A 26,426-nucleotide genomic window follows, 5' to 3' on the forward strand; every position below is an offset into this window, starting at 1 on the left:
CTGTTACCAATAAAAATCTGAATCTGTTCAGGAGAGCGTAGGTGTAACAAAATGAGCTGAGCAAGCGGGGTCATCCCTCGACGACCCTCCACCGTGAATTAATCAGCCCACAAAGAAATGCCCGGGAAATTTTAATGAAGGATGCAAAATGGGATACCTACTTGTAAGTACATACTAATGAGACCTTTCAGTAAATTCTTAGCAACTCTGAAAGCGTTGGTGTCGTCAGTTCGCGTCGGTAGGGGGGCAAGTTACACTAAATACCGTGTAGATAATAATCCACACGCTATCTTTAAAATGTTATTTATTATACAAGGGGGCGAAGTTGATTTTTAATTTTCCGTGCTAATATTTGATAAACGACGAGCAAGCATGAATCCAAATTGGAACCACGGGCGTAGAGTGATTCGAAAAGTGGAATCTTGAGCGTTGCGAGGAAATCAATGCACGAGGGTTAAATAAACAAACTTTGTTCCCGAGTGAAACACAAAATATTAAATTTGAAAGAAAGAAAAAAAAGTTTGAATTTTACTATTAGCAAAGAGAATATATAGGGTTATTGTCGTAGTAAATTTTGTAGTCACAGTAAATTTACTGCCATAAATCGACACATGATAAAAACTAAAAATTAAAATGTATATTGTAAATATTAAATAAAAAAAATATATTGGGAAAAAATGGAAATGGATATTTGTTTTTTTAGAACGCCATATGAATTTGACCCATCTTCTTTCACTGATATGTGTTAAAATTGTTAAATATCAAACGGTGTCGCCAACGCCATCTACCCGAGTATAGGCCAAAGGTGTTGGCGCCATCTATGCGAGTTTAACTTTTCTTGATATTCCGATGCACGTTTTTCCCTTAGACTTTATTTATCTTATACGGAGTTACATATATCTTTGCTATTAGGTTGCCGAGCCATTATTAATTAAGTTCTATTTACATATAGTTTATTAAAGGACTGTCTCATTTCAAACATAGACAGAGAGAATCATACTCATCTTTGTCTTTATTACACTAGTACTAGCACCCAAAAGAAAAAGATGAGTAAGTTTTTTTTTGCTCTTATTTACTGCCAATTTGGTTTGACCAACTATATTTACTTTATAATTTTTTTTTATATAGTCCCAAACGTCCAACTGCAATCAACGGTCAAATCAGCAGCATTATTACCGGCCCATTACCCTTACCTTACAAAAAACCTATAACCGAACCTCATTCAAGCGAGCCAGCCCCAATTTCCTTTCATCCCGTACAATTTTGTACGGCAAAAAGAAATTAAAAAAGAAAAAAACTATTACACAAACGCCTCTTCAGACGCTTTGTACGGAAAACGTTTTGACATGCCTACATGGAAAGGTGCGGTAATAATAATTTGGAGTGCGTATGAATGGTATAGCGCTGTTGCAATGTGAGTTATTGGTAATTATGATTGATATTTATGAGTGTACGGTATATTGAATTGTAAAATATAAGTTTCTTAGTGTATTTTTATTAGTTTCATAATGTGTCTCGTCGTTATTTATATATATATTATATATGTATATTATATTTGTATATATGTATATTATATTTGTATATATGTGATTATATGTTATTTTTATTTTATTTTTGCTGTTGTATTTGTAGCACCGCCCACACTCTCTGCTTAGCCTTAAGGTTGACTGGTAGAGAATGCCTTATGGCATTAAGTCCGCCTTTTGTACTGTAAGGTTTTCTTTTGTGCAATAAAGATTAAATAAATAAATAAAATATGTTGTGATACCTGATGCAACGGTACTTATGTTCAATACATAAATCACTTTTCTATCTATTATTTGATCTAATACTGCGCTTTAATTGGAGCTCATACTAATTTAGAATGAGAGCGACCGCTCTACTCAGTTACTCCACGTTTATATACCTATACATACTATTTTATTATATTATTATTTGGATAGCTTATTTTTTATCCAATCTGCTTTTTATCTATTCCCCATACAAACTTCCACCCCCTTAAAGGATGACTTTTGGGATCAAAACTTATTTCTTCTTCTTACTTCCGATGGCGCTACAACCCTTTGTGGGTCTTGGCCTCCTCCACTATCTTCCTCCAGTTGTCGCGATCCTTGGCAACCTTTTTCCAGCTGGTAAATTTACTCATCCTCCTAAGATCTTCTTCTACGCAGTCCAGCCATCTTTTCTTAAGCTTACCACTAGGTCTTTTCTGTTGTGGCGTCCACCTTGTCATAATTTTTGGAGCTCTCGAATCGGGCATTCTTTCGAGGTGACCCGCCCATCTCAGCTGCTGGGATTTGCAGAACCTAACAATGGTCTCCCGTTTAATCAGAGCTTCCAGTTCATGGTTCATGCGCTGCTGGTAGCTACCGTCAGGCTCCTTTAACGGACCATACATTTTTCGTAGAACTTTCCTCTCAAATACCGCAAGCTTTACTTCGTCCGACTGGGTTGTGGCCCAGGTTTTACAGCCGTAGGTGACAACAGGCCTGATGATAGTTCGATAGATGGCGATCTTTAAGCATATACTGAGCAGCTTTGAACAGTTTGAACTGAGTAATTTGCCACAGGAGTAGAAGCATTTGTGTCCAGCAACTATCCGTGCCCTTATTTCTTCGTCCGTTCTGTTTCGGGAGGTGATTATGGAACCTAAGTACTTGAAGCTGCCTGGGATCAAAACTACCCTATTTAAACTAATAGTGGGCAGGACGAGGATATGTAAAGGGTGTCTCACGTGAACAGTCGGGGCAAGCCGAGGCTCCCGACACTCCTTTTTCTATAGAAAGCATCACGTGATCACCGCTCATCCGTCATAGAAAACGAAGTGTCGGACGGCTCGGCCCGGATCCGGACCGTTTTAGCGTGAGTCATTTTTATGTGTGGTTTTATATAATTATAATTTTAAACTAACACGGGACTTAATCGCGTAAAACTTACGTTTATTTATGGCATGACGTTTCGAACGTGACGTTACGATCATGGTCACAGGCAGACTGGCGAGGAATTGTATCAACATCTTGCTTCGCGGGTTTTGCGAACTACCCGCACCCGCACTTGATCTTGAAACATCAGGCCATTAGGTCCCGTGTTCATTTAAAATTATCTGTAAAAATCGTTTTATTTTATATAATTATTTCTTATAGCTTCTATTTGTAGGATGGTGGAATAGGAGCCTGGTGAAAAACTGGAAATGATAATAAAATAAAAATGTGTGATTGTGTCAAGTTTTTTATTTAGGTTTGTGTTGAATATATTTTCAATCATTTAACATATTATACATTCAATCATTACTGTGTAGTAAATCATCGAGATATTGGTTTAACAAATTAATACAGGCGCTCATTGTACATAATGGTTAAAAAATAAATGTCATATACTAAGAAAAAATGACCAAGGCCTCCAGTGCCCCAGGCTGTCAGGCTGGCAGGCTGGCAGGTGTGCCAGGCTGGGCAGGTTATATAGTAGTGTTTCTACTTAAAATAAAAACAAATTAAAGTATTTTTTGTAAATAATTTAATTTGTTCTAATACTTCTAACAGCATAATGGTTAAAATAAAAATAAAAAATCTTTCGGAAGATTATAAAAAAATGTTAGTTAGTGTACCTAAACTCAACGGAATCGTCAGTCATCACGAAATTTGCTTACATGAAAGTTTAATTAAACACAGTTCGTAGAAGTAGGTATTTCTTATAAGTCATATAAGTTTTATATTCATTTCTTACACAGGTAAAAACTTTTTATCGACAATCTATTTCAAGGAAAAGATAGTTTCAAAACAATCTAAAACATTTTCCTTTAAAATAAACATATTTTTTTAAGTTGTAGAGTATAATATAATTGTTGGATTAGTGAAGACCAAATATTAACAACAATAACAATAAGTATTTTACAGTACATATGGTGCTACTTTTTCGCACTAGTGCGGGAATGAGCACTTTTCGTGCATATGTCGAAAGTTTAAAGGGCCATATGTACTGTAAAACGTTGTACGATACACGTGCGAAAAGGTGATTCGCAACTCGTGTCGATTTAAAACACTCCCTGCGGTCGTGTTTTAATTTATCGCCACTCGTTTCGAATTTCCTCTTTTCCGCACTTGTATCGTAAATAACTATTGTGATATCAGATATCCATTATTCATTTTTTACAATACCTACTGCTTTTATTACATTTGCTTTAGGTAGTGACACATAGAAAAACTAATTAATCTCAGTTGAAGGTGAAGAATATCGTTTAAGCTTCAATAGTTTGTTTAATTAAATTCTTGTTTCATAAATTCTTTCAAATCAATGTCAGCACGTGTGTCAGAATATTGCATTGCATTACCTAGCCCCAAACCAAATCCAAAGATTTAGTATTTGTTCAAATGATAATAAACTATTTACTGAGTGACTAGGCACATTATCGCCACGTGGAGCGACCCTGGCCTTGCCTGGAGCTGTACCCTTGGCTCTGACCTTGGGAGGAGTAGTCCTGCCTCTGGTTCTGGTTGTGTCGTTGGTTGCCGTCCTGTCGCTGCTGGAATCCATCTTGCCTTTGCTGGTAACCTTGGTTGTACCTGTTAAGATATTTATCTTTTAAGTTAAACATTTCTTGCACAAACTACCAGTCAAACAAATAGAAACATCATTTAGTGCAGGAGACTAATTCAAACTTACATCCTGACATCTATAGCCGGTCAAACAAGTTTGTCAGTAGCAAAAGTTAGGCTTCGCGCCTACATTTTTTAAATTTGCCGCTTTTTTCTACTGACGGAAATGGCTTGACAGACTATAAGTGATGCAAGTTTGAATATCCCTTTAGGATAAATATTTTTTCCAAAGGGAATTTAAAGTGACTGTGTAAACAGTTGCCGTCAATCCAGTTTGAAAACAAATGGTATACACATAGAAACAAACAGCCTTTCATTATAAGTTGATAATGCTAGTTCAGGCTAGGGTAGCCCTGGTTATAGCCCTGCTGGTTGAAGGCCACGTAGCCTACCTGTTTTGTTGGTATCCACCCTGTTGGTTCCCGAACTGATCCCGCTGCTGGTAGCCCTGGTTCAGCCGGTTAAAGCCATGGTTTTGGCTGGGATAGCCTACCTGTATTGTTGGTGTCCGCCCTGTTGGTTCCCTACCCGATCCTGCTGCTGATAACCCTGATACTGTCGGTTGAAGCAATGGTTTTGGCTGGGATAGCCTTGGTTCTGGCTGGGGTAGCCCTGCTTGTTGAAGGCCGCGTAGCCTACCTGTTTTGTTGGTGTCCGCCCTGTTGGTTCCCGAACCGATCCCGCTGCTGATAACCCTGATTCTGCCGGTTGAAGCCCTGGTTCTGGCTGGGATAGCCCTGGTTCTGGCTAGGGTAGCCCTGGCTCTGGATAGGGTGGCCCTGGTTGTAGCCCTGCTGGTTGAAAGCTACGTAGCCGCCGCGGTGGGGGCCCGAGGCTGGACCAGATTGTGAGCGGTCTGTAACAATGAAATATATATTTGTGCAGTGTTCATATCAAGAGATGGTGTGTGCAGCTTAGCGTGCACTCATTTGTAATCACGATATTTCTTGCATAGGTAAGTGTCGAAAAACTCATTTGATCCTGCGACCTTTCCGATTGAAAGTTGCAGGTGTATTCCTATTTGTTCCCATTCCACGTGACCGCCGCCATACATAAGGCGGCGACAGATGGGAACGAGTTAATTGAATGCACCCATTCCCATTTATGTCCGGTGGGGACAAAAGGTACACCAAGTTGCACGCCCTTTTGCACCAAATCTTATAGACTGTATGTAGTTTTCAAATTCAATGTCATAAAACACAGTGTACGTCTACACAGTTCTTTCACAATTAGCTTCCTGGCGTAAAGCTGGGTATGGGGCAGAAACGCAGGCGCGGTGAAATCGCGCCGCTCCGAGTGTTTAATCGCTCGCTCCGTGACGCCCTAACTGTGACACGTGGATGTATTGACGGTGGAACGAGCTAGTTTTGGAGCTCTATAATAATGTTACTATACCGTTAGGCTGCCTATATAACAATGTGACTATTAGTACCTTTAAAGTATCTACTAATTTAGGAACTTTCGAATTTTACAAATTGATCTCTAATTTATATTAATTTTCACATCAGTCGTAGTGCATTTCAGGGCTGTACAGGGTTGTCCCATTGCCCTACGGAAGAGAAGAGACAAACAAAAACCTATTTATTAAATAGAATATAAATTATTGTATCTGCGAAAATGGAACGAATCGTAAGACATTTTATGATTTAAGTAAATTGTAAAATAACTGTTACATGAAACTAAAACGTTGCGTATTCGGAGAGTTATGCCTTTTGTATATTTCTTGCATAGACAAATGCAAGTGTAACTAAAGTAACAGAAAACGGTATACTTAAGAAGTCTATTCCATATCCCACGTATCCGTGTCTTGGAAGGTTTAATCCGAGGTTTAAAGCTGCCATTCTGAGGAACAGTTTGGCTCTAAAGAGATTCTGCCTAAGTCCGCGCCGATACTCTTGAGGTATTAGCACTACGGCAAACAAGGCGTTAGAGCCAATCTGATCATACTTTATACAAATATACAGAAGATCAATGAAACATGGTCACTTCATGTTGGAATTTCTATACAAAGAGGCTTATTTTGATTGCTTTAAGTCCTTAGTATGAAGGTTAATCGTAGTTCAGTGAGGTAAGAGTGTCGGAGAATGTACAAATAGGGCTTCTGTAGGGCTGTGTCGTTGAACAGAACAAAGCAGTGCTTTAAATCCTTGACTAGAACCACCACATTCACCACCTGTCGTCGGTTGAGGGAGCAAATACGCAACTGCCGGAAAATGGATGTCAAAAACAAGAATTTAGTGTATAATATAAGCTGCAATGTCACGGCTGCTCATTTATCTGAAATACACCCCCAGGCCAAAACTATGGAAACAACGTTGTTTTCTTTAATATCTCATGTTTATATCTTTGTTGTATATATTTGTAAACTAAGACTTACATTAGACAAACCCAAAATATTAAAAATACACGCTTAATATCAAAACATCCTAAAATATTGACAAAAATCTAAAAAAATAAAGTAGGAAAAAGTTACATAATTATACCTACCCTTTAATTACATGACAAAATGTTGAATTGGCAACTATCACAGCCAGAGTAATTTACTCTTAAAGTGTTTTATTATTATTTTTACCAAGTTGTCAATGAGTAGTATAAAATCCATCGCTTAAAAGATCACACTTTTCTATTGAAATACAAGCTTGTTTTCATACTTTTGGCCTGGGGTGTATAATTGTTAGATACCTTTATAAAGGCTAAATAGTGAAAAAAAAAAAACACAATAATGCGTAAAGACACTAAGTAAGAGTTAATGAAGAATTTGTAGACCCTATTCCTCAAATATATTTTGATGAGATGGAAGTACGCTCTTATCCTGAAAACACACATTCGGTGAACAACAAAAATGTGTTGCTTTTTGAATATCCTTGATGTAAATTCCTTTAATTTTTAACTATCTTTACTTAATTACATCCCGCACCTGGTTATTCAATAAACTAAACACCGCTCGACCGCAACGCTTTGCTTGTGAAGGATAGCTACAAAATGGAACTTTCTAGTGTTGAGACACGTTTCTGCGGTTTCTGTGATTGCGGTAGAGGACCTACGAAGTCATTAGTAATAGTTGGCACCCAACTTGGGGCTTACAAGTTTGGATTGCTGTAAATAGTCTTAAAGTTTTTACATTAGAACTCTAATACAAAGTGTTATATATTGATGATTTGCTCTGTACGGTATATTCTCCTAACGTCTGGGTATAAAAATTTGCTAAATTCAACTATCATATTGATATTTAACGTGTTACGAGTAAAAACCTTCTGGATTCGATTATGTAAAAAATCACGTTCGTTAGCATCGGTTTCGGCTCGCTAAATATGTAGTTGCGTTTTTGCAGTGGCACCCAACGTGGGGCTTTGAAAAAATTTCATACAAACATAGAGTAATTTATACTAGAGCGGTACTGTCATAGTAAATTTTGTAACCACAGTAAATTCACTGCCATCTGTCGACACACTTTAAAACTAAAAATAAATATTTATAAAAATACGATAAAATGTATTTAAATATAGATAAATGATTTTTTTTATTTGCATTAATTATTTTTATGATTCTGACCCTAACTTCTTTTGACGTCTTTCACTGATATGCGTTAAAATTGTTAAATAACAAACGAAACCGTCAACGCCATCTATACGACAGTAGGCCAAAGCTAGTAGCGCCCTCCGAACGAGAATCAAATTTTCTTGATTTTCGAGGCACGTTTTTTCCTTAGACTGTATCCATCTATTACGGAGTTATATCTACCTTTGATACAAATCTGTTAGATTTGATTTTAAATGTTCACGTCGGTTAAAAAGAGGGATTGTAAGACAGTATAGCGACGTAAATAGTCACGTTTCGGTCACTTCTGTAATAGCGGTCGAGTACGTAACGAGGCGACGTCATTAGGGGCATTTGTTACAGCGGCACCCTACGTGGATGGGAGTTTACACTGGAAAGAAATAAAACGGGCCATTATGTATAGATAGATTGTAGATGTGCACAGTCACCTGCAATAATATTTTACACAACGAAGGCCCCAAAAATAGGTGACACGCTTTTATTGCGCTTCAAATATTATTGTGGATTAATTACAGGACTTCTTCTTCCTCGGTCCCTCATTACTGAGGATCGCGACCATGTATGCACCGTCTCCATAATACATAATAATAATAATAAATATTCTTTATTGCACCACAAAGAAACAAAATTTTTAAAACAGATTTACAATGTAAATAATGGTGTGCGGTCATAAGCCACATGAGTCACGCACTGCATGTTGCCGCCAACCACCCTCTTCACACCATCAGACTATCTCGTGGGTGCTTTTCCTCGCCCGCGCTTGCCATCCATTTGACCCAAGATAATTACAGGACAGTACACACTAAAGAAACATCTATATAATATGGGGAAAACAGATAGTCCAGAGCGTGCATGGACCCAGAGAAAATATAAAACTTTATTGTAAGTCGTTAAATAAGTTTTTGGCTACTTTTCTAACAAATCCAAACACAGCTATGATACGATGTTCCATCATGAAGTTCCAGTTCATATCTTCCGGCTCCATCATCAGATCAGTTCGACAGTACCATATTATTGTATTGTCATCAGAACTACATACAGCTGCCAATTTTCATGACGCTACGATCCTTGGTGGTTAAATTAGTTACCTTAGATTCCATTACATAGTTACATACAGGTCGACCTAATAAAAGCATGTTAAAAAGACGACTCGGGTCGGGTTGGGTCGGTTTTGTCAGTAGGTAGTCACGACGTGCCACCACAATGGCGGTCGAGTGTATAATGAGTACTGCTATTAGCAGCATTTGTGGCAGCGGCGCCCTGTGGAATAAGTATACAATCTCTCTGCCCTTAAGGCCACCCCACACTATAGCATCAGCGTCTAGTCAACTCTATGGTTGCTGCTCGACGCAACGTTGCCGCAACTGCGTAGCGATTTCCCATAACGCTGACTAGGCGCCGACATTAAAAAAACTAGCGTGTGGGGTGGACCTAAAGATGTTTTTTTTCTGCAATAAAGATATATCCCAAATACAAATTCAAATACACATTGACTGAATGGAACTCACTGGAAAATTTAACCTGAAATCTTTTAAATATATTTTCAATATGAATAAAAAATATTATTAAATAAGGATGCTATTGCTGGGTCTATGCAGGTCAAAAGTGATTGCCTGCATAGACCCAGCAATAGCATCCTTTGACGATCACTAGCTCCTATTCAAAAAGGATTTCACATGAAATTGTTTTACAATTCACCGTATTTTTTATAAAGAATAAGCCAAATCCGTGGCGAACTCCACACTTGTCGCAATTCGCACACATAGAGAGTGGAGTGGATTCTTTGCTCAAAGCCCAAAGCTCATCACATATGTAGTGGAAAAGTAGAAAAAATAAAAACGCGGCAGGCGGCAGACATAATAGGCATCTAATGGGTGGCTTTCAGGGCGCGCGCAGTCGCGCCAAAATGCGACGGTTTTTATCAGCTTGTGGTGTGAAAAGTGTTTTAAACTTGGCCTAAGAAGGATCATGAAGGATGTAGCATTTTGGTGACATAATGGACAATCGGCAGTCAATTTGAGTTGAAATTATTTGTTATACATATTACAGTGGAACCTCGATAGCACGAATCTCAAGGGAAACGCCAAAATCGTAGTGTTAACGAGGTTTCGTCTTATAAAGTTATAAGACACGCTATAGAGTGCACCGACATAAGTTCTTTAGGTTTTTGTTCGTCTTAAAGAGGTTTCAAGTTACAGAGGTAAAACGTATGAAAAATTCGTATTAGAGAGGTATATACAAACACGTACATTTTGTGTCTTATTGTCTTTTTCGAGTTACAAAGGTTTGATGTCAAATCGTTGTTGCGTCCGCGATAACGATGTTAGTAATTATTCTTAAGATAATCTATATACCTACTCGTAAGAATAATTATCATCACCGTCAGTGGCATCAGTGAAACATTTTTTATCAATCTGATTAAAAAATAAAACAGGATATTTCGAGTAAAAATATATCTTGCATAGTGTAAGAATTTTTTGAATAAGCAAGAATACTTGTCCCATGTTATCTATCCTACGTCTTGAGTTTTGAAAGGTCGTATATGTAAATATGTGTCATGGAAGACTTAACTTTAGCGCCAGTCTGTCCTTGAGGCAGACCCGAGCCACAGTGAAAGAACGTAGAAAAGTAGTGTATTTAACTAAATAAACTGATATTGGCACCGTGCGTAGTGCATGGTGGGGGTAAGTAAAGCGATCGCAGCGCACAAGGTGGTAAAAATAGGCACTACCGGAAGTTAGCGTCTTTAACATTTCATACAAGTTATATGTCTCGAAATGGAACTTTAATTTACGATTACTCCTGAGATAGATATTAATTTAAATTGTATGTTGTAAGGGACCATAGTAATCTGTATGCAATGCTTAATATAACTAACGTATTTAATTTGATAATTATTAATACTGTATGCGTATGCTTTGCAAATATACAAAAAAAAACTGACTTCATTCGCAAATATCGTCATATTTCAACCAAACTACACAAAATCTTAACAAAGTATACGCCTCAAGGATTACTCTATTCATAAATAAAAACTGCATAAAAATCCGTTTAGTAGTTTTCACTGAAATTATTACGAAGTTTACTTACTTCTCGCTTAATAGTTGTGACAAAATACGGGCCTATAGTTAAACCGGCCTTTATAGTTAAACAGGGTTAATATTGTATAATTTTAATTTTGAATTTTGAATTTTTTATTAATGTTATTTTATATTTTTTATTTTTCTTTTTGTAATTTTTGAAATGTGTTAAAATATGGGTTTGTAAGACCTGAAATAAATGATTTTTATTATTTTTTTTTTTTTAAACCGCTTTCTTATGTTTTAGTGGAAAAAGAACCATGTTTTCTTTTTATATATTAAACGTGAAATTTCTATGAAACTATGACGTTTAAATAACACTTGTGCAGTCTGCCCAGACTGCACAAGTGTTATTTAAACGTCATAGTTTCATAGCCCTATCAAAATCGCTGCCAACTTAGCTTGGTCCATCTTTAACACACTAGATACCAATGAGGATATAATAAGATAGAGCGGTACTGTCATAGTAAATTTTGTAACCACTGTAAATTCACTGCCATCTATTGACATACTTTAAAACTAAAAATGAAGATTTATAAAAATACGTTAAAATGTATTTAAATATGGATTAATGATTATTTTATTTGCATTAATTATTTTTATATGATTTTGGCCCATGTTCTTTCACTGATATGCGTTAAAATTATAAATAACAAACGAAACAGTCAACGCCCTCTATACGAGAGTAGGCCAAAACTAGTGGCGCCATCTGATCGAGAATCAAATTTTTGTGATTTTCGAGGCAATTTTTTTTTCTTAGGCTGTATCCATCTATTACGGAGTTATATCTAACTTTGCTAGATACGAAATATTTACAAGACGGTAACTAGATAGAATAGAAAAACTACTGGTTTCGACTGGGTTGTCCTCGGACGGACGATCTCCAGTAATAATTAGAGCTGCCGACGCGTGCTCAAGGGCCGGCGCCGAGGTTAGTCGGGAAAGTCAGGTTTTAGGGACCAAGGGAAAAAGGGAATTTCAACATTGAGACCGCGACCGCTCCAAAATCATAGTTATTTGTTCAAATTCTAATTCAATTTTTTTTTAATCTTAATTAATATATTGAAGTTTTAATAATACAGAATTTGAGAAAATCTAAAAAAAATAATATAGTTACATGTAAAAAATCCGCATGTAAAAATCATGTAAATAGACGAGGCAGAATGATAGGTCACTTGATAAGACACGACACTTTCTTTAACACTATATTAGAAGGCAAGATAGAAGCGAGAAGAGGCCGCGGAAAACCACGAGCAAGCTACACACAACAACTGAAAGCGAAAGCAAATGTCGTGTCTTACAGGGACCTAAAGAACCTGGCCGAGGACCGAGAAAACTGGCGCATACTCCACCGACAAGAGCCATGCTCTTAAATTATGATGATGATGATGAAAAAATCCGCAACGCAGGCTTCGTCAGGTGGCTACAAAAGCAAATCAGCAACATGCTTCGTCCCAAAAATTCAAATTCAAAATGTTTTATTTGCAAATATAGTGTGATGGTAATCTTGTTTTACAAGGGGGCAGTTGTTGTTTAACCTCTCGTGTTAATAATGTTAATATTGATACCTGCGCAAGTGAGATTCCAAAATGGTTAGAAAAGCGAAATCCTGAGCGTTGCGAGGGTTTCAAGGCACGAGGGTTAAACAAATTTTACCCCGAGTGAAACACAAATTTTTTCACCATACCAACGCAAGGAAAATACTAACTGTGCTCGTAAAATATCAAACAAAATCAATTCGAAATGAATATTATTAAATATTTATCATTCTAAATCATCATTTATTTATTTATTTATTATTATTCGGAGATCCAACAGCTGTTAACATGTCTATAGGTTTTATAAATATGATACAAAAAGCCAATTATAGGATCTCACCAGTAGCTACATATTAACAAAAACAATTAAAAGCCAATTCTACCAGCAAACATAAGAAATCAATTTTTTATCGCGTATATATCTGTACTTGAAAATAATTGTAGTGTAACTAGCCTTATGAACCGATTTTGCATGTACAACCAGCCTTAAAGTTTATAGTTGATGGTTCATTATTTTTAGTATGTGGGTATTTTTGCACTTTGTAATTTTTCCTCAGTCACCCGTTGACCACGAACGCTGTAAAGGGTTCGAAACGTCGGGATGTACTATAAATTCAATATACGCGAAATAATCCGTTGTCATAGTTTTATTTCATAAGAAATCTCAAAATTTGCATTTGATTACTTTGCCTCAAATGTGGATAAAATGCAACTTTCTCGTCAGTTTTTTAACAATCAAGAGAGCCTTTACCGGCTGGGGCCCGTTTCTCAAAAGCTTGTAACTTGTAATACAAGTGGAAGTCCCTTTCTATCAAAAGCTGTCAAAAAGTGACATCCGTTTGTGTTACAAGTTACAAGCTTTTGAGAAACGTGCCCCTGGTGTGTAGTTGACTGGTAGATTATGCCTATAGGCATTAAGTCCGCCTGTTGTACTTCTTTTATGTGCAATAAAGTTTAAAATAAATAATAGACGTGGTGGGGCAGAATAATACTATATCGGAACCAGATCAACCTCGATGGAGCAATAAGCTGTACCACTTGTACCAGTGCTCACGATCTTTTATTGATAAACAATAGCGATATTCCAATATCTTTGCTTTGATGTTTCACTATGCGTACACGATTCTATTGCTTTCTTGTCTACCTTGATATTGTGTTGAAAAGTGGACTTTATGTTCTAGGGATTTAGGATGATTTTGTTATCCCAGAATAGGGTAAGTTTGAGATTGTGAAGGTGTCTTATATCATCTTTGACGTCACTAAACAATTGAAAATTGAAAAAGAAACGAATCTGTCTGCATAATTTCATGAAACATTTTTTCAATAAGTACCCGAAAAGAAAAAAGTGGAACTCTAATAATTTTAGAATACCTTTTTAGGGTTCCGTACCTCAAAAGGAAAAAACGGAACCCTTATAGGATCACTCGTGCGTCTGTCTGTCTGTCTGTCCGTCCGTCACAGCCTATTTTCTCTGAAACTACAGGACCAATTAAGTTGAAATTTGGTATATTTATGTAAGTTTGTGACCCAAAGACGGACATGTAACGTAAACAAATGAATTTTAAACACGGGGGCCATTTTTGGGGGGTAAATGAGAAAATTAGAAAATGAAGTTTTTCAAACTATATCGTGTTACATATGAAATGAAAGAGTTCATTGTGAGAATCTCAAAAATATATATTTTTTTAATTTTAGGATAAACAATTTAGAAGTTATTTAAGAAAAATGACCATTCCCCCCCCCCCCCCCCCCACCTTTATTTCCGAAACTACTAGGTCAAAAATTTTGCAAAAAATACACAAAATAGATCAAAATAGGTTTTTAGTTTTTGATCCGACCCCTACGGGTTTTTAAAAAAAATTTCACTCACGTTTCACATGAATAATACATTGTTTAAATTGTGTAATGTACGGAACCCTTGGAACGCGAGTCCGACTCGCACTTACCTGGTTTTTTTATAGAAAATTTATGATTTTGTACAATCGGTATCAAAAGGGAAAGTCACGTAACGTGCTCAAAATTATCTGCACGTAACATCAATTTGAAAGATTTAAATACTAAAAGGAGTCAATCAATAAAGGTAACTTTGTATTTTTGGTATTTCCGAACCAAAGGGTTTTACTCCCACACTCCCAGCCGAAGTCAGGACTAATTCATTTGACATTTATTTATACGCACGTCAGTTGCAAAATCAAATAAGCGTATTCAATTATTAAAACCCTGCAGTTTGGGGCGGGTAATTGGGCCACGTGCCGCCCCCTAGCGGCGCCACCCGAAACTAACACCCACACAATGCAAAATCACTCTAAAAACATTAGTACATAAGGGTTATGTTGATGGCAGGACGAAGGTTGATTTATTTTTGATTGATTTGAATGCAAACGCTAAATACGAATTAATTGGAAGTCAGATTTATTATAAATTGAAAGGAAATGTTATCGCTATGGTTTTTGCAATTTGACACGAGTGAAATGTCGGGTGCGTGAACGCATAATTAAAAAATTAAAAAACCGGCCAAGTGCGAGTCGGACTCGCCCACCGAGGGTTCCGTACTTTTTAGTATTTGTTGTTATAGCGGCAACAGAAATAGATCATTTGTGATTTCAACTGTTTAGCTATCACGGTTCCTGAGATACAGCCTGGTGACAGACAGACGGACAGCGGAGTCTTAGTAAAGAGGGTCCCGTTTTTACCCTTTGGGTACGGAACCCTAAAAACCGGCCAAGTGCGAGTCGGACTCGCGCACGAAGGGTTCCGTACCATTACGTTCAAAAACGGCAAAAAAATCACGTTTGTTGTATGGGAGCCCCACTTAAATGTTTATTTTATTCTGTTTTTAGTATTTGTTGTTATAGCGGCAACAGAAATACATCATCTGTAAAAATTTCAGGCGCACAGACAGACAGACAACCGAGTCTTAGTAATAGGGTCCCGTTTTTACCCTTTGGGTAGGGAACCCTAAAAACGGACAAAAACGTGATGTTTTTCTTGCAATTTTAGTGGTTGTAACTTATGCATTCAATAGGTGTATACCTGAACCGATATTGTAATACCTAGAATTGGAATAAACACTAGAATGTAACCTATTATGTTATTAATAAAAACGATTTAGTTCGCAAAATCCTTAAATATGCCTGTTATTAAAAACGGTGCGCGAAGTATCTACTCCTTTTTAAAAGCGATAAAATACGCAAAAAGCTCTTTTTATTTACACAAGATCTCAGAAGCTTTCAGATCATCGTATCTTTATCGGATTAAAACGAAAATCGGATGAGATACGCATTAAAACACCTCGGAAGCCACCTGGTTACAAAAAGATCGATAAAAAACATTGTAGCAGTAATCCCGGGCATAATAGGAAGCACTTGAGCCGATCGACCCGTTATTTAGAGAAAAAAAGAGCGCTATTGTTGGCAACCCTCGATAATTATTATTTTCGTAGTTGGCGACACTGGGTTGGACAATGCCCTCGCTTCCTGTTTGCGTTCGCGCGCTGTTGCCCGCGAATGCCTCGCGGGACGATAGGCCAATTTGAATTTCGAATTTGGAATAATGGATTCCTTTTAGACGGTTATTGGCTATGATTTTGTTTTCTTAAGCTGGCTCGATGGCTCAGACCGTCGTATAATGCCGGTGTTTAAAGCTTTGTTGGTATTGTAATTGTAACTAATGCTTCAGGAATTAAGAATTGCGGAAAGTGTTCGATAAAGGATGATGCAATAATTATAGGTTCGTGCGGATGTTATTATCTAAATCCTTTTTAAAAAACTAGCGTGGATAATCTCAATTGAGTCTAAAAGCATTTATTTTCCACAAATAATTCTTGAAAGCTAAGATAGATATAACTCCGTAATAGATGGATACAGTCTAAGGAAAAAACGTGCCTCGAAAATCACGAAAATTTGATTCTCGATCAGATGGCGCCACTAGCTTTGGCCTACTCTCGTATAGAGGGCGTTGACAGTTTTGTTTGTTATTTATAATTTTAACGCATATCAGTGAAAGAACATGGGTCAAAATCATATAAAAATAGTTAATGCAAATAAAAAAATCATTTATCTATATTTAAATACATTTTAACGTATTTTTATATATCTTCATTTTTAGTTTTAAAGTATGTCGGTAGATGGCAGTGAATTTACAGTGGTTACAAAATTTACTATGACAGTACCGCTCTATCTTATTATATCCTCTTTGTTGAAAGTTACGAGAGTAGGTATCTACTAGAATACATATATTTTACATTTTTTCCCCTAAGAGGGTTCAATCGGGGTGAAGATTTGAGCGGAAGTTCATTGTTGTTGATGGGAAATTCTATAGAGCACGGTTATGAACATTTCCGTTTCCGTAGTTTTCTTGATGTACGTACGTAGCCTTACCAAAATAAGTAAGTATTAAAATAGCTAGTGTTAAATTGTTATTACCTACATACTTCAAGTTTAATCGAACCATTATCAAATTTCACTTCTAGATGACATTGGCTCAGGACCGGGATAACTGGCGTACTTGAAGAGAGGCCTAGGTATGCCCAGCAGTGGGCGATAAAAGGCTGTTATGATGATGATAATTATCAAACTGTAGTTTTCTTTGATACAGAGCATACCTACATTATATTGTAATCAATTAAATGAGTCTGCGTTGGTTATAGGTAAAGCTACACCCACACTATGTCGGGGCCCCAACACAGGGACCTCAATAGAATTAGAGGGCCCCAAAAATTAAGAATGAGCTGTGTGGTTGGGAGAGGGGCAGCAGATTAGCTTTCTCGCCAGCCTGATGATACCTAACTCTCTCTCTCTCTCTTATTATTTGTACCATGTAATTTTTAATGTGTATATTTGTACAATAAAGAGTTTACTACTACTACTACTACTACTAACTTAACATTGGATTGTCATCCAAGTTGAAAAGGTATGCTACATTCTACTAGCTCAATCAGATATCGGAAACTGTTTCAAATCCTATAAACCGAAAAGACTAACTACACACTTGGTTTGCAGTTTTGCACTGATTATACTTGACGTAGGACTTGGCATGAAAACTTGGCGTGCTCCGACTCTACCAAGTATTGTAAATAATAAAAGCTTGTACAATATAAATCACATTCTCCGGCCTTCACCACTGGAGGGCTTCGTCACTTTTTCTTTAATATATGACATCTATTACAGTTTTTAAATCACATTCTGTTAATCAAATGTAACCGCGCTTGGGCAATAAAAAACAGTTGCAATTAATCTCGCAGTAATGTTGAGGGCACTCGGAACTCGGAACACCACCACCGCATCGCCCGGAGTCATTCGTGAGTCAAATGCGCTATCTATTGGGGGTGGCGATACAAAGGCTCATTCACTGCTAAGCTACGGTTTTTTTTTATACCACGTCGGTGGCAATCAAGCATACGGCCCGCCTGGTGGTAAGCAGTTACCGTAGCCTATGGACGCCTGCAACACCAGAAATATTACACGCGCGTTGCCGACCCTTTAAAAACCTGTACAACTGTTTTGAAGAACCCCATACTGTAGCCCCTCGGGAAAACCTCGGCAGGGAGCTCATTCCACAGCCGAAGCGTCCGCGGGAGGAAATTCCTCTTAAACCGCACAGTACGCGACCATTTAGGTGCTAGGGTGTGAGGATGAATACCCTACACGGTTGTAGCGATACGGTGTACATGGGTCTCTATTGTTTCCCTTAAAGTCATAATGTATTGCTTGTTCGCATTTTCGTTAGTCATCATTTGGTTTTTCTCAGAAACGCGTAATTTTTTTGCCATAAAACAAACCTCACCGGATCCCGAAAATACTTAGTCAATAACGTAGGTCTCCCGGAATACTGTCTTTACGGTAATTTTTACAAAAGCACCAATCCCTACTAATCTTATAAATGCGAAGTTACTCTGTCTGTCTGTTACCTCTTCATTTGATACGGAGATAGTTTGAGACTCGAGGAAGTACATAGGGTAATTTTTATCAATCATCATCGTACCGTATTGGATCACACTGCCGCTTGAAACTCCGTCGGGTGAGAATAGGTACGTTTGTGTCATACGCCACTTACATTTGTTTCCCAGAGAGCGAAAAACAAAAAAAAATATTTTTCGAAAAGTTTTATATTTAGGAAATATTCAACTTATTTATCACTAGCTCTTGCCCGCTACTTCGTCTGCGTGGACTTAGTAACAGCAGCTAAAGTAAGTATAGCGCCTGGATAAAGTCTCATGGCAATCATTCAATTTGAGAATGTTCACAATTTATCAGGCAAGTCATTAATTATCTCAATTCCATCCCGCTTTTCACCCTTTTTGAGGGATGATTTTCGGGATAAAAACTATCTTTATGCTAAATTTCAACTAAATCGGTTCAGCGGTTTAAACGTGAAGAGGTAACACACAGACAGACAGACAGACTTTCGCATTTATAATATTAGTATGGATTTAGGCATACAAGTTTACTATTTATAGTACCATACAAATATTTTGAATATAGTGGTAATCATTAAATAAAAAGCTTTTTTATTATTGCCATATCCGTTTTTGATGAGTAAATGTTAAACGTACAATGTATGACATGACACAAAGTTTTGTAAATGTCACAATTTGTTTGATAAATTTCTGTTAACAGTGTAAATTATCCTATAGTATAAAATGCGGATATGGCACCACCTTTTTTTTAAACCGATTAGTGTCAATTATAGTATAGTTTTTGCCATTTTAGGAATCATTAAAAACGATTCTGCTCAAAAATGGATATGGCACAAACGTATTCTCAGCCGACGACTCTATTCTTTTGATTTATCTTAGCCGAAAGCCGAGCAATTATAGCATTAGCTATTTTCACAAAGAAGAGCATTCGTAGGCTACGCTGGCAAATAGAAAAATGCTCTATAATTCTATATGCGGGTTTAAAGAAAAAAAACCACCACCACTTTTTTACGAAAACCATCAACTTTGGGTTATTTAGACTCAGAATCACGAGTACGAGAATGAGACAAAGAAAAAAATGTCCCCAGTTTTTCATAAAAATTTTGGGAGTCAGTTTTGTAACGTCCATACATATATATAGCCTCCTAAGTTCTGCGGTACCAAAGTTTGTACATAATAAAAGTCACCCTTCAGTCCCAGCATTAAGTAAATTACTATAGTAATAAACACCGATTACATATTTCGGTACAAAATGTTTAGATGCCCCCCGCTTTCAAATTTGAATGCTCGAGCGGAGTATTCTGAAAGTCCATAGAGTTGTAAATAGTCTGTTCAGTACTGACAGCAAATATTTATTATGTGCAAAAAAATGAACAAGAGGCTTCTAGGACTATGACGTTTAAAAAAAGCTGGGACTTAGAAGGATAGTCCTCCTCCTGATCGTTTTCGATGACGACGAATCTAAATAAACATTATGGACGTTGTCTAGCGTGAGCCCTAATGTGGCTGGGCAGGCCGAACTTGCTCTTGAATACTCTATTGCACGCGTGACAATAAAGTTGGCCAGCTGCGTTGAACGTGTACACGTAGGAGGGCTTAGGTCTCTCTTTCCGCAACTGGCGTTACAAAATGTATGTGAAATGCGTTACCAAACTAACATTTTTTTTGGGACATTTTTTTTCTTCATTTTTATATCGATAGTCCTCGTGATTCTAAGTAGAAATAACCCAAAAGTTGATGGATTTTCGAAAAAAAGTAAATGGCACGCTTTTAAGTGAAAAAGCCCATATTCGCGTGATAATTATACCATGTAATAATTATTACAATAAATTTATCCGAATTATCTCGTTATTAATTTTATTTATTTATGACGATCACAATAACTATATAGATTATGTCATTTTCACAGCACCAATTCGAAAAAGGGCTTTTTCTTCCCTGCTAGGAGGGATCAAAGTGGCACTTTTCTTCCCTGCTAGGAGGGATCAAAGTAACACTTTTCTGTTCTAGGACACTATTTTTACATTTTTTTGCGCATTATATTTTTAGCTTAAATAATATTTTTAAACATTATAATTACCTCATAGGTGATGTGAAAAGTAATATGTGTCACATGGTAGCAAAATAATTTCCATCTTGGGTGTACCACACTTGAATCCCTCAATATGCTCAGGATTCTACTTTAGAATCCCTCGCTACTCTCGGGATTCTATTATAGAATCCTTCACTTAGTTTAGGATTCAATTGTACGCCCTCGCCGTAAATATGTCATTTTGCTCCCTTGTGACACAATCTACTATTGTACTGCAATCATATGTTGTGTAATAAATAAATTTGAATTTGAAACCTAATACATATGTGATTATAAGAATGACACAAAGTAATCGAATCGATCAAAATAAACACCGTATCCGTTAAAATAATCAAGTCACATTATAAAGATTTGTTCCAGGTCAAAATCGCTGACCAAACTAAGAAAATAATAAGAAGGCTGAGGTTATTTGTAAAGAACCCTAACGCGACGGTTGCTAAAAGCTGTCGGTACCCTAATAACGGCACTTGGGTCTAATTAAAGCGAAACAAAGCGGCAATAAACGCACCGGACCCCTCTTCTTCTTATTCTTGTGGCTCGCTAGCTACGTCACTTGAATGTCAATGTGTCAAATAACGGAGCCGATGATTTTTACACACTTTTATTTAGCTTCACTGCGTATATATATATATATATATATAGTGCTTCAAATCTTGTAACTAAAATTGAAACCACTTCCCGGTATCTGATTCAGTTGAAATTTGGAGCACTGTCGTAATTCCGGTGACAATGCAATAATATGCTAACATGGAGGTGTTCTGATGATGCAGCCGGTAGGCAGCCAAAGGAACTCCTCGATGGAAAAACGCAAACACATCAAGTTTAGGCTCATTATAAAGGTCTCAAGAAGTACTCGATAGATATGCAAACGAGAAGAAGTACAGTCAGCAATAAAAGTGTGTCACAAAAAAATTTTTTTGACAGTTACTTGTTACATGCTTTTATTTAACTTGCAATGTACCTATGCATGTACGGGTCAAATTTTGCAAGTTAAATTTGACCCCCTTCCCGTGTCCCGATGAAGCTGAAATTTTGCACACGTATGTAAATCGGATGACAATGCAATATTATGATGACATGGAGCTGATCTGATGCTGGAGACAGGAGGTGGCCATTGGAACTCTGGGATAAAACAACGCAACCTAATTGTGTTTGGGGTTTTTAGCATTGTCTCGATGAGTATTATTTGCCTGTTGAAAGAAAAGTTCAGTCCGCAGCAGCAAAAGCTTGTACCAAAAGTGAAATGTTTGCCAAAAACTTACTACTTACTCTTAATTAGAGATGGGTCGAATATGGAGTATGCTGAATTCGAATATTCGGCCGAATAATTCGGTTCATCTGTATCATTCTAATAAACCATTCGAAAACGCTTCAATAATGGTATCAGTCGATCAGGTTTGTTTTGAGGATCAAATGTCTGTATGGGATCCATTGTCTTAAAGCAATACAAAAGTCATAAATGATGGTCAAAGTCTGGCGCCCGCACTTTACTGACGAAACGCTTCTAACAAATTGGCATTACATCGTGACGTCAGCATGTAACGTCGCTATTGCTTAGAAGCCGTGGAAAACAAGGAAATTGCGATTTTGTCGGTGAAATATTGCGTTTATGTATATTTTTGCTATACAATATATTTTTTTAATAAAATTTAAGGAATCGAATGGTACCATTATTCTTTTCCTATTAGGAGATTTTTTTTTTAAACTGACGTCTTGTTTTTATTTATTATTCCCATATATTTTTAAGTGTCCAATTTATTGTAATAAAATGCTCTTTTTCTATATATTTAACTAGATTTAGTTATAAAATTCAACATGTGGAAACAACCCTATTAGCAGCGAAAGATGAATCGCTTCCGATAGCCACCGTGTCCGCACCATTCCTGTGTGTAAGCTAGTGATGTACTTACTGTGCTGCTGGTGTTGTGGTGGCGGTCCCGGTCCCGCGGCAGATGGTGGCCACCGTATTCGCACCATTCCTGTATACCAGTGATATACTTACTGTGCTGCTGGTGTTGTGGAGGCGGCACATTGCCGTAGGAGCGGTCCCGGTCCCGCGGCAGGTGGTGGCCGAGCATGCGTCGGCCGGCGGCCTCGAGACTAGCCACCGTGTTCGAGCGCACCATTCCTGTACAAATTACAATCTTTTAATACGGTTTTTACTTAATGTAATAAGTTTGATAACAGCGCCATCTCTCGCGACAAGTTGAAACTATTACGTTGTGTCGCTTGTGGACAGAGTTTGGCAAATGATCGTGTAAGACTATACCTACCTAATTCGTACAATTCGGCAAATTCGTACTTCAAATTTTGACAGCTATCATCCTGAAGTCTTTAGTCAACTGAGCTTGGATAAGCATGATTATTAGGTACCTATATGAGGCCTCCAGTTCCTGTTCTCCCGGTGTGACAGGCCTCATGGCTTAAGCACCCGACCCCGACCAGGTTCTCTGGCGCCCTGGAGTCTCCTCGCTGGGAAGATGATTGGGGAACTGAGAGCAAAGAACTGAGGGTCTTGGATAAGCTAACCTATCTGTGGCCTCCAATTCCTGTTCTCCTGGTGGGACAGATCCCCTGGATTCAGCACCCGTCCAGGTTCTATGGCACCCTGAAGTCTTAGCTCAGAATATGTTCAAAGAAAGTCTTGAAAGATCTACTAACCTATCTGTGGCCTCCAATTCCTGTTCTCCTGGTGGGATAGGTCCCGCTTCAGCACCCGTCCAGGTTCTATGGCGCCCCGGAGTCTCTTCGCTGGGAAGATGATCGGGGAACCGAGGGTGTTGGATTAGCTAACCTATCTGAGACCTCCAATTCCTGTTCTCCTGGTGGGACAGATACCCTGGCTTCAGCACCCGTCCAGGTCCTAATATGGCACCCCGAAGTCTTAGCTCAGAATATGTTCAAAGAAAAATGAAAGATCTACTAACCTATCTGTGGCCTCCAATTCCTGTTCTCCTGCTGGGACAGGTCCCCTGGCTTCAGCACCCGTCCAGGTTCTATGGCGCCCTGGAGTCTCCTCGCAGGGAAGATGAAGTCCTCGGGGAACTGAGGGTCTTGGAAGCGGACACAGACGGCATGGTTGCCGAGCACTGGCTGCAGGCCGATGACGGGTGACGCCAGTTGGCTAGAGAAAGGGAAAAAAATATATAATCAACATAAAACATATTTATGCGAAAAATGACCACGAAAATGATTGCAGCTTTTTACGATTAATCATTAACCCTCTTGTTTATAAAATTCAACATACCTATGTTAAATTGTGTCCCTTTCTAACAAAAATAAATGTCAAAATGACAGATAAGGACAAACTATCATCAAGGACTTGTTAGACTTGACAAGCGTTTATGAATAACGATGTCTTTAATTACGCATGATATTGACCAAAGAGGATAAAATAAGATAGAGCGGTACTGTCATAGTAGATTTTGTAACCACAGTAAATTCACTGCCATCTATCGACACACTTTTAAACTAAAAATTAAGATTTATAAAAATACGATAAAATGTATTTAAATATGGATAAATGATTTTTTTTATTTGCATTAATTATTTTTATGATTTTGACCCATGTTCTTTCACTGATATGCGTTAAAATTGTAAAATAACAAACGAAACCATCAACGCCATCTATACGACAGTAGGCCAAAGCTAGTAGCGCCCTCTGAGCGAGAATCAAATTTTCTTGATTTTCGAGGCACGTTTTTTCCTTAGACTGTATCCATCTATATTACGGAGTTATATCTATCTTTGTATTGACTAATCACCGCGTGCCATTTTTAGCAGATTGAAGAAAGAGCGCCACCTAGCGTCGAATAGCGACATTACTAACCATAAGACCCCAATTGCAACTTCTCTAAGTACAGCGCCACCTAGCGACTGGCAGACGAACTTCTTATATTGGATATATTAAAATAACGACATCTAGTATCAGATAAGCGAACTGCTAACTAGAAACATGAAAGTATCCAACTCGCCCGCCAATGCCAACGCAGTCGGCCACTGAGCATCACGTCCCCTCTCACTCCCTCGCACCGCTTCGGATATCTTTGCTCCTAGTCTATGAGGTGGCGTAGGTCTTTGCCGGCCGCCTATGCCTAATGTGTATTGGCGTCTCACATTTTGCTTAATGAGAGAGTAAGACGCAATGCACATTGGACCAAGAAATTGAACAAGTGAAATACCACCCTAACACCAAAGATAGATATAACTATTGCTCTTACTAACTTTAATAACAACGCCATCTAGTGTCGAGCGGACGAACTTTTTAACCAATTAAACCAACTCACCCGCCAATGCAAACGCAGTCGGCACTGAGCATCACGTCCCCTCTCACTCCCTCGCACCGGTACGGGTATCTCTGCTCCTTGTCTATGAGGTGGCGTAGATCTTTCCCGGCCGCCTTGAAGAGGCCGAGGAGGTAGTCATAGCTCTTGTTGCCGGTGGACACGTAGAGGCGGTCATGGCCGCGGATGTTGCGTTTTACTGAGAAAAAAAAGTTATGTAGTAACTAAGTGTGTGTAAATAAGTTATATAAGTTACTATAGTTCGTTTTTTAGGGTTCCGTACCCTGTAAAGACTTCACTGTCTGTCTGTCCGTCTGTCACCAGGCTGTATCTCATAAACCGTGATAGCTAGACAGTTGAAATTTTCACAGATGATGTATTTCTGTTGCCGCTATAAGAACAAATATTAAAAACAAAATAAAATAAATATTACAAACGTGACTTTTTTGCCGTTTTTTTGCGTAATGGTACGGAACCCTTTGTGCGCGAGCCCGACTCGCACTTGGCCGGTTTTTTATTATAAGGCTAATTTAGTGTCCCACTCCCACTGCTGGGCAAAGGCCTCCCCTCGTTTCCTCCACTCAACCCTGTCGTTTGTAGTTTCCCGACAGTCCGGATAAAATGCGTCCAAGTCGTCCCGCCATCTCCTTTTCGACAGTTTTAATTTAAAATATTTCTAGATTAATAATAGTTAAATTATACTTACTTTCTGTCTGTGTGAGCTGCTTGTAGTAAGGCTCCAAGGCTTTAAAGAGCCTCGTTTCGTCCACGAACGGTAGTAAGGCCACGCCTTGCCACGCGAACTTCTTGCCGTTCAGGTCGATCTTGAAGTCCGTCGGGTAGAAGTCGATAATCGGCGAGAACTAAATACAAAAATAATGTTAGATTTTTGCTTTCAAGAATGAATAAAATTTAGTAAAAATCAAAGATAGATATAACTCCGTAATAGATGGATACAGTCTAAGGAAAAAACGTGCCTCGATAATCACGAAAATTTGATTCTCGATCAGATGTCGCTACTACCTTTGGCCTACACTCGTATAGAGGGCGTTGACGGTTTCGTTCGTTATTAAACAATTTTAACGCATATCAGTGAAAGAAAATGGGTCACAATAATAAAAATAATTAATACAAATAAAAAAATCATTTATCCATATTTAAATACATTTTATCGTATTTTTATAAATCTTAATTTTTAGTTTTAAAGTGTGTCGACAGATGGCAGTGAATTTACTGTGTTTACAAAATTTACTAGGACAGTACCGATCTATAATATTATATACTCTTTGGTAAAAATGTAAGAACAACAAAGTCTGGTATCCCAAGAATAAAACAGACAAAGAAATTTTAAGACGCGTAAAGATAT

At 37.8% G+C, this 26,426-nt stretch overlaps 1 protein-coding gene across 1 annotated transcript in view; it reads right to left on the minus strand.

Moving 5' to 3' along the window:
- Positions 1 to 4,122: 4,122 nt before the first annotated feature.
- Positions 4,123 to 26,426, minus strand: part of LOC134748157 (5'-3' exoribonuclease 2 homolog) — a 31,454-nt gene continuing 9,150 nt past the window's right edge. The window contains exons 12-17 of the mRNA XM_063682866.1: positions 25,767 to 25,923; positions 25,064 to 25,259; positions 23,705 to 23,901; positions 22,780 to 22,905; positions 5,232 to 5,448; positions 4,123 to 4,559 (exon numbers count right to left, since the gene is read on the minus strand). Of these exons, the coding sequence (XP_063538936.1) occupies positions 4,403 to 4,559; positions 5,232 to 5,448; positions 22,780 to 22,905; positions 23,705 to 23,901; positions 25,064 to 25,259; positions 25,767 to 25,923 (1,050 nt within the window). The 3' untranslated portion in view covers positions 4,123 to 4,402. The remainder of the gene's footprint in view (positions 4,560 to 5,231; positions 5,449 to 22,779; positions 22,906 to 23,704; positions 23,902 to 25,063; positions 25,260 to 25,766; positions 25,924 to 26,426) is intronic.

The sequence above is a fragment of the Cydia strobilella genome, chromosome 16 (assembly GCF_947568885.1).
Source record: "Cydia strobilella chromosome 16, ilCydStro3.1, whole genome shotgun sequence".
NCBI lineage: Eukaryota > Metazoa > Arthropoda > Insecta > Lepidoptera > Tortricidae > Cydia > Cydia strobilella.